Raw genomic sequence first — 8,821 nt, 5'->3', positions numbered from 1 at the left:
AAAATGCATATCAAATCATAAAGAAAAAAACAGAAATTTTTTATATCTGAAAAAAATAGAAAAAAAATTATATTATGAAGTATTTGAGTAACTAAACATGAGGGGTATGATTAAAAAAAAAAAAAAAAAGTTTACAAAAGTACTAATTTGCGGTTACGTTTTTCTCCCCAAGAAATTGCACATGAGCAATAGATATGGTTTAATAATAATGAGTAAGTACTATAGTAGGGCAGTGAAAATCTAACAAGGATATACAAAAGAATAAAGTCGGAGTTAAAGAAAGTTGAAAGAATTGTAGATATTATATATCGACATGTACGTATTATACATTAAACAGTGAAAGAGAAGGTGCTCAAAATTGATCAACTTTTCAAGCCTTTATTTATTTCTCACATCTCAAGCAAAAACTCAACAGCACCCACCTGAAATCATCAATTGTTCCCTTGAAAAGGATCGGTCATGGTTGCGATCAAGTTTATCATCATCCTATTTAGAAGTAGAAGATGCCTTCGGCGTTTTTGGTCCTCCCTGCAAAAAAAACAAAAACCCGGTTCTTATCTCTACATCTTTCCACTTAACCATTTCTTTTGCAAGAGTGTTACTTACAGTTCCCTTTTGGACCAGTAACCTCCGGCCTGAAGGTGCCCTCGCTAAGGATGAAATGGCCACCGCTGCTACAGTCGCCACCCGAATCCTTTTATGCACGTCTATATACTCATCTGTTTCATCCACAATCTCCTCCTGCAGAAGTTCTTCAAACACGTCTTCCAATGTGATGATACCGACTACGTCTCCATCTTCAATCTCCTCTGAAGTATGCGAAAACCCATGTCTGCCGGTATCGCTGATGAACGATTGCCCATTAGCCTTGTCGATGCGTACAATGACACTGTCGTTGCTCCCTTCTCGCTTCAGTAACAGAGGTGCAGTCAACTCGGATTTACCACTATTTTCTTCAAGCACAGTGGAAGGAGGACCTTTGCTTTTCCCCTTAACCTTCACAACTGCAGCCATGTGACTGCTCCCTTTTTGAAACTCATTCAGTATATCATACAGAGGCATATCAGCCGGAACCCTGTTTAATCATTTATCACAACAGGAACATCGTTGTTCACAGAGATGCTAAAGGAAGGAATATGGAAAAGATAGCAAGCAAAGTAATAATGGCAAGACCTTGGAATTCGGCGTATACCAACTGCGCTGACAAGAGTCCCTGTTTCAGGGCGAACTGTAAGGAGACTCTTCACCTAGAATACAGAAGAATTTTCTGATTAGAGTTTGCATAAGCTACCAATGAAATGCAAATCACACCACGGGAAAAGGGTCAACAAGACCTACCAAGAGAAGTCCGACAACATTTTTTGGATTCTCAGAGTAGACAGGAACGCGGCTGTGACCTCGTGCTTGAATCTTATCCATAGCTTCCCTAGGAGATTAATCACAAGCAAAACAGTAAAGGATACGGAGTCAGATATGTTATATAGAGATAGTTACAGAACTGATTGCCATGCTCCAGTTGCAGAATCAAAAATACAAATAACAATATACATTAACCTACATAACCCGGTGCACCAATAGATGAACGTTGGGATAACAGGAAAAAGGTTCACGATACTAAAACAGTTAAGAACCACACTCACCTATCCAACTTTGAATTTATATCCAAGGAAAAAGTTGACTCAATCGGCGTCATAGCTTCTTGAGCAGTCTTCTCAGTCAAATCAAGTGCTCCACTAATGATTGTGGTCTCATCATGTGTAAGTTCACCTCCCTTCCCAGCAGCTTCACCGTGAATGGATACAAGAGCTTTTAACTGAGCTCGCCTAAATAAAGGATCACCGTGTCCCAGTACCCAATCCAACATCTTTGCAATAGGAAAAGATATCGGATACGAGAGAACCATTAAGATACGGACAAGCCAAACCAAATTAGCTCCCACTGCCAATCCATACCTGGAACATATAGCTTGAGGTATAACCTGAAAACAAACAATGTTAAAATCAGTGGGAAGCCTAGATAAACCTAGCAAAACCTTGGAGGCAGAAGAGCAAATCAAACAAACCTCTCCAACGAAGAGCACGAAAGTGACGGATAGAATAATAGCAACATACTCATTGAATATCTTATCCAAGTATATAGGAAGCCCCTGCAAATTCAACAATTGAATCCTCTTTAGACCCTGGTTTCAATTTCATCATCATAGCGAGCTTACAAGGTTAAGATGATTACCTCCATAGCAAGAGCATTGAACAGAAGCAGAGTTACCAAAAGCTGATGCTGTTTCTGAACAACCGGGAAAATCGCAGCTGAAATAAAAACCCAAAATTCAAACCAAAATCCAAATCAATTGATTCAATCTAACTATCTAAGCAGCGATTTCCTTAATAAATCAATTACCTGATTGTTTCTTCTCTTTAGGAGTACCACTGCGTTGGAGGATCTCGAGCTCGACGAGACCTAGAGACATGAGACCCAAAGTGAGCCCAGACATAATTCCGGCGAAGAGGACGAGGAAACAAGAGATTCCGGCGTAAGTGATCCACTCCAGCGATCCGAACGGGATGGCTTCGCTTCCCACGGTGTTAGATTGCGAGATTCCGGCCAACATCCTCGCCGCAACCACCGCATTAATCGGATGCATCTTTTGAAGACCTTCTTCGTTCGTCTCTATCTGTTGTTTTGCAATCTCTTACGCCTTTATTAAGATATTTTCTCCTCCTCTCTCATTTTGTACCTCTCGTCGGCGACCTAATGGGGTCGGGTTTTTGTACAATTTTGAATTCTTTGGATAAACAGCAAACTTTGATTTTTCTCTTTTTATTACTAGTCCCCAATATTTACTCATGTTTTAAATTGACCCCTTTACTTTTCCTTTTTGTGATGGATTTTTTTTTTTTTTTTTGGTTGTTGTTGTTGTGGAATTAGCATATATACAAACTGACAAATACCCTTTAGAGAATATCCTGAATTATTCACATATATTTTAAATGCTTCTTTTGTTTCTTTCATTTTCTAACTGGTATTTTATTGTATATTTTGCAAATGCATGGCTGTGCTTTCATCAAGAAGTTTTTTTCCCAACAACATTTTATACTTGAGTTTGATTCGGATAACGACACATAAACAATATTAGCATGTTATCAAAAAGAAAAAAACAGAACAATATTAGCATAAACCACTCTACTATAGGGCCCCCCTCTACTATATAAGTCTTGTTGATTAATCTACATCGTAAACGGTTTATAGATTTTAATATAATTATTTTTGAAAAGAAAACAATCGGAAAAAATTCTCATTTATTTGTTTTGGCCAATTTTTATTTCCCTATTTTATCGAACGATAAGTTTTCAGTTTTGTGTTGATTAGGCTAAAGTAGATCTAACGTTAATCAAACTTAATTCGACGAAATCAATGAAAAGATGAAAAATTATTTGTCTAGTAAAATAATTTGACAGAACTATTGATGAATTTTTTGTAATAATAAGTTGAAGATTTTTTTTTTTTTTTTTTGTATATCAAAGATTAACAATGAATGGAGAATTTGTTGACGCATTATATCAAAACTATCTGTATTACAAAATGAGAATTTAGTCATAACTACCACATTCAACTCAAAACTTTTCCATTCTACCACATTGTAAAACACTTTTCGCGTTTTACCACAATGTGTAGTTAAAAAGTCAAAAATAACCTTTAGTTTATAAGCATGAATTTGGAAAAATATATATAAATAATATTGTCTTTTTATAGCAGACACATGATACATCATTTATTGTGGATAAAATAAAGAACCAAAGTACAAAAAGACAAATAGCTAAATGACAAATTTCGTGGACAACTTTTAAAAAAAAAAAAATTTGTCCGTTAATACTACCTGGAAGAGCCCATATGATTTGTTTCATATGTAAGAGTATTAAAGTTGTCCACCGAAAATTTAAATGTTGTCCACTGAAAAACTCAATGTTGTCCACCAAAAGTTTCATTGTTGTGCATTTCTATATTGGTGGACAAAATTTATTTTCTGCTGTATGTGTTTTTATACATAGGGTGTAAATTTGTTTACCACTAAAAAATTATCTATAGATTTCGGTGGATGAAACATGTCTACTAAAATTTTATTGTTGTCTACTGAAAACTTCAATATTGTGTATTTTTATATTTGTGGACTAAAATTATTTTTGTTTAACATCTCAAAACTTCAACATAAAATAATAAATATTTTTGTTTAGTTTTTGGCTAAGAGTATTATAGTTATTTTATTCAATGGTTATGGTATTTTAGAAAAGAGTTTTGAGATGTGGTAGTTTGAAAAGAGACGTGGTAGAATTGTTAGATTTCTCTTACAAAATTAGCGCCCACGACAGTACGTGAGACTGACCTTAGCTATTCATTGCTACTGCATTCTACCGAAAAAGAATTAAGTTATGGAGTCAGTCCATTACAAATTGTACGTATTTTTTGTAGAATACATTATGTATCCGTAGGAAACAAAACATCTTCAAAAATTTGGGACGAACCATTGCTTCTGCTGACTTTTTTTTTTATCTATAAAAATAAACAGGATGGATAATGTATAAGTTATCAACGGAACAGAAGACTTGGATCTTTTAAGTTATTCTATTTCCCCTTTTTTGTTTTTTTATACCGCAACAGAGCTTTTGGCTCCTAAAGCAAGGACAACATCAGTTGTTTCTTCGAATCGGCTCGGCAATAGTTCCAAGCAGTTTATCTTGTTCCTGACCACCTGAACCTTTTACCGGCTGACCTTGCTTATTTTGTCCTCCCTGCAAATACAAGTTACAACAATTCTAACTTTCTCTCCTGCACAAAGCAAAACAGCAAAGAACAAAAGAGTGCTAACTCACAGTTCCCTTTTGTGCCAGCAATTTCCGGCTTGAAGGAGCCCTCGCTATCGATGAGGCGGCCGCTGCTGCTGCTACTCGGATCCTGCAAATGAAGAAAAAAATTCAGCGGCTCAAACATTGTTGCAGAAGATATTATGCCATAGAGTTAAGAGTATATTAGCCTAACCTTTTATGTACGTCAACATATTCATCTGTTTCATCCACAATTTCTTCTTGCAAAAGTTCTTCAAACACATCTTCCAAAGTGATGATACCTATTACCTCGCCATCTTCTATAGCCTCTGAAGTATGTGAGAACCCGTGTGGTCCACTCTCGTTGTTTGGAAAGAACGATTGTCCATTAGCCTTGTCAATGGTAACAATGACATTGTCGTGGTTTCCTTCTCGTTTTAGTAACAGAGGTGCAGTCAAATCCGAGTCATTGCTTTCATCAGTGTTCTCTTCAAGCAAAGTTGAAGGAGGAACTCTGCTTTTCCCCTTAACCTTCACAACTGCAGCCATGTGACTACTTCCCTTTTGAAACTCATTGAGTATATCATACAGAGGCATATCAGCTGGAACCCTATTGCAGCATTATAACATCAACAAGCGAAACTTCATTTTACACAAAGATACTTGTCGAAACAAAATGGAAAAGACTGGAGGGAACATTAGTAATGGCAATACCTTGGAATTCGACGTATACAAACTGCACTGACAAGGGTCTCTGTTTCAGGGCGAACAGTAAGTAGACTCTTCACCTAGAAGAAGGGAGGAGGGAGAATTTCCTGATTAGAGTTTGTCAATGAGATAAACAAGCATTGAACCATGCAAAATAAGAGTCAATGACATTACCAAAAGAAGTCCGATAACATTTTTTGGATTACCAGAGTAAACAGGGACACGGCTATGGCCTCGTGCCAGAATCTTACCCATAGCTTCCCTAAGAGATTAATTACACAGAATGCAATATGAGATACAAAGTTGAATATGACCTGAAAGTAGCTGCAGAAATGACTGCGACAACAGGTAAAATCTTTCAGGCAAGTAAGACAGCTGAGAACCAAAACTCACCAATCCAACTTTGAATTTACATCCAAGGAGAAAGTCGATTCAATAGGTGTCATTGCTTCTTGTGCAGTCTGTAAATTAAATACCACTTTTGCATGAACAACTTGTGATAATATCTCTACACAGATCAAGCCATGATTCTGAAATTCTAGAAAGTCAAGCACATACCTTCTCAGTCAAATCAAGAGCTCCACTAATGATTGTGGTCTCATCATGCGTAAGTTCACCTCCCTTGCCAGCCTAAAACCATAGTAAGAGCAACAAAGTAACCAAATTCGTAATCCAAAATTCCAAAAGGTTGTGAGAAAGGAAACAAAGTATTCAGCATTTTCACAGTCTCTACTACCTCTTGGCTATGAATGGATACAAGAGCTTTCAACTGAGCCCGCCTAAATAAAGCGTCATTGTGTCCCAGCACCAAATCTAAGATCTAACCATAAGCGTTAAAAAAAAAGTTAACCGAAAGCAAAACTTGAAATATGGAACTCATTGTATATAACAAGAACAAGCATATAACAATAACCAAAAGAACAGATATAAAATACATTTCCTGAAAAAGCCATCAATTGCTCACAGATAGACGGAATCAAATGAAAGATAAATTAATTTCCACTTGATGGTCAACCTTTCACAGGCAGAAATACAACAATAACATTCTTGACCAAACACTCTTAAAATTTACCTTTCCAATGGGAAAAGCAATAGGGTAGCATAGCGTCATTAAAATGCGGACAAGCCAGACAAAATTTGCTCCAACGGCGAGTCCATACCTGGTGCATATCGCTTGAGGAATCACCTTAAACAGCGAATTCAAAAATCATTCAAATCCTTGATAGACAAACCATAAACTTAGATTCAGCAAAACCAAAAAACACATACCTCACCGAAAGCAAGAACGAAAGTGACGGAAAGAATAATCGCAACGTATTCATTGAACAACTTATCCAAATATATAGGTAGCCCCTGCCAACGTATTCAACTAATGTATAAGTCTATCAATTTCATAAAAGAGCTGTAGGATCAATAGCTAAGAGACTTGAATATGAGATTACCTCCATCGCCATAGCATTACAGAGAAGCAGTGTCACTAATAGCTGATGCTGTTTCTGAACAACCGGAAAAATCGCAGCTGAAAACATTTCAAACAGAATCACAAATCAGAAAACCAAATTCCAAATAAGGAAGAAATTAATTGAATCGAGAAAGAAGAAGGAAGAAGGAAGACGAATTCAAACAAATCATCACCGGCTTGTTTCTTCTCGTTAGCTGTACCACTGCGCTGAAGAATCTCGAGCTCGACAAGGCCAAGAGACATAAGCCCCAAAGTGAGCCCAGACATGATTCCGGCGAAGAGAACGAGGAAACAAGAGATTCCGGCGTAAGTGATCCACTCGAACGATCCAAACGGGATCGCTTCACCGCCGTTACTGTTGGCTTGTCCGAGTCCGGATAACATCCTCGCCGCCGCCACCGCATTAATCAGATGCATCTTTCCTTCTACCTCGGAAACAAAGCTGATGATGATTCGATTACTTTTTTTTTTTTTATTAGAATCGTCACGATGAATATGTGATTCTCTGGTCACACGACCCCCTTTTTCTTTTTGGCCCCTTCTTTGATAATTTTATAATTCGTTGGATCTCACCAACATGTCGCGGATTCAGTTCAGTACAATTTTTTTGTATAACAAAACGGCAAAAATGTTTTGAGAAAATTGAATTTAGACCCTCAAAGTTTCATCATTATGTTAAGAAGACCCCTTTAATTTTGTTTGTATCGTGAAGCTCCCTATTCCCCACAACCACAAACGTTAAAATTGTAGCGTGTCCACAGAGATTTATTATGATCTCATAGAAGAATCTTTTACAAGCAACATGTTTTGTTTTTGTTTTTTTCTTACTATTTAATTTAATTGTTCTTTTTTTTTTGTGATTGATATATGTTTGTCATGAGATTTTAAAGTGTTCTCTCAAATGAAATTCTTCCAAGTAATGACCTATTTATATTGTTAAACAAACATGGTATTGCAAAGAAGCGTTATTTAGGTTGTCAATTGTAAGATGGGTAGATGACATACATAGTTCTTGTATTCTAGTTCTTTCTTTAGTTTGGGAAAGGATGATTTAGTTCTTTCTCTATAAACTAAGATATTTTCTATTTTGAAATGTAATATATTTTTTTCCTTCAACATTTTTTGTTACATAGATATTTCTAAGCAAATATACAGTATATAAATATATAGTTTCCTCCAAAAGTTGATGAAAGGAGTTTTGTAATTGTTTTGTGATGATGATTTTGTACTTCATAATGAAACTCTTTGAAAGTTTCAAAATATTTTGTTTTTTTTTTTTGATAAATACAATAATATCTACTAAAATCATATGTAAATATATAAACTATAAAGGATTAATAAATTATTTTGCACTTTAAATTATTGGTCCCATACACATTTCTATGTATTGGACCCAATAAGTCGTTCGCCCTATTATAGTGTTCAAGAAAAATAGTCTTAATCATTTTTCAGTATTGAAAAATTCACATGTTTCATAATATTCTTAATCAAAGGAGTTCATATAAATCCGTATGAACCTTTTGGATGTCTTTCTCATTTATGTGACCCAAACGATAACACCAGAAAATATCTTATATAAGTTATCTACGGTACGCTACCATAAAGAACATATCAAATAAAAAAAAAACATTTGTCTTTAATAAAATGAAATCCTTCTGAATCCCAAATATGAAAAAGAAATAAGTTTAGGTGAATCTAAATATTAATTTGTTAATTGTGTTAAGATACTAAAAACTACACGTATTGATATTTTGCTTTAAACAGAATGTGAAGTATCACACTAACGTAGTTAGCAATTGACTATTCGCATCAAAAATTCAAAATTTATGATCCT

At 35.6% G+C, this 8,821-nt stretch overlaps 2 protein-coding genes across 2 annotated transcripts; both read right to left on the bottom strand.

Annotated features, from left to right (window-relative positions):
- Positions 1 to 283: 283 nt before the first annotated feature.
- LOC104723796 (DUF21 domain-containing protein At4g14230) lies at positions 284 to 2,850 on the bottom strand. The gene is made up of 8 exons (XM_010442208.3): positions 2,398 to 2,850; positions 2,230 to 2,306; positions 2,063 to 2,146; positions 1,641 to 1,978; positions 1,339 to 1,426; positions 1,174 to 1,247; positions 607 to 1,075; positions 284 to 528 (listed from the first exon to the last, which is right to left on the bottom strand). Exons 1-8 carry the CDS (start codon positions 2,639 to 2,641, stop codon positions 487 to 489), a joined length of 1,416 nt encoding a protein of 471 aa, XP_010440510.1. The 5' UTR covers positions 2,642 to 2,850; the 3' UTR covers positions 284 to 486.
- Positions 2,851 to 4,404: 1,554 nt separating this feature from the next.
- LOC104723795 (DUF21 domain-containing protein At4g14240) lies at positions 4,405 to 7,886 on the bottom strand. The gene is made up of 12 exons (XM_010442207.2): positions 7,161 to 7,886; positions 6,968 to 7,044; positions 6,795 to 6,878; positions 6,598 to 6,711; positions 6,262 to 6,345; positions 6,084 to 6,155; positions 5,919 to 5,986; positions 5,700 to 5,787; positions 5,532 to 5,605; positions 5,032 to 5,427; positions 4,866 to 4,947; positions 4,405 to 4,784 (listed from the first exon to the last, which is right to left on the bottom strand). The coding sequence occupies exons 1-12, from the start codon at positions 7,402 to 7,404 to the stop codon at positions 4,683 to 4,685; spliced, it is 1,485 nt and encodes a 494-aa protein (XP_010440509.2). The 5' UTR covers positions 7,405 to 7,886; the 3' UTR covers positions 4,405 to 4,682.
- Between the last annotated feature and the right edge of the window lie 935 nt (positions 7,887 to 8,821).

The sequence above is a fragment of the Camelina sativa genome, chromosome 11 (assembly GCF_030686135.1).
Source record: "Camelina sativa cultivar CO46 ecotype springtype chromosome 11, ASM3068613v1".
NCBI classification, from domain to species: Eukaryota; Viridiplantae; Streptophyta; class Magnoliopsida; order Brassicales; family Brassicaceae; genus Camelina; species Camelina sativa.
This window is presented reverse-complemented; position numbering and strand designations above follow the sequence as displayed.

Excerpts from the sequence above, each read along its gene's own strand:
- LOC104723795 (XM_010442207.2), bottom strand. The coding sequence starts at position 7,404 with ATGCATCTGATTAATGCGGTGGCGGCGGCGAGGATGTTATCCGGACTC. Across the intron at positions 6,879-6,967 it reads GTAATGCTATGGCGATGGAG|GGGCTACCTATATATTTGGA; the intron begins GTAATCTCATAT and ends ATACGTTGGCAG. Across the intron at positions 6,156-6,261 it reads TATCCATTCATAGCCAAGAG|GCTGGCAAGGGAGGTGAACT; the intron begins GTAGTAGAGACT and ends CTATGGTTTTAG.
- LOC104723796 (XM_010442208.3), bottom strand. The coding sequence starts at position 2,641 with ATGCATCCGATTAATGCGGTGGTTGCGGCGAGGATGTTGGCCGGAATC. Across the intron at positions 2,307-2,397 it reads TAAAGAGAAGAAACAATCAG|CTGCGATTTTCCCGGTTGTT; the intron begins GTAATTGATTTA and ends TTTTTATTTCAG. Across the intron at positions 1,076-1,173 it reads GGTATACGCCGAATTCCAAG|GGTTCCGGCTGATATGCCTC; the intron begins GTCTTGCCATTA and ends ATGATTAAACAG.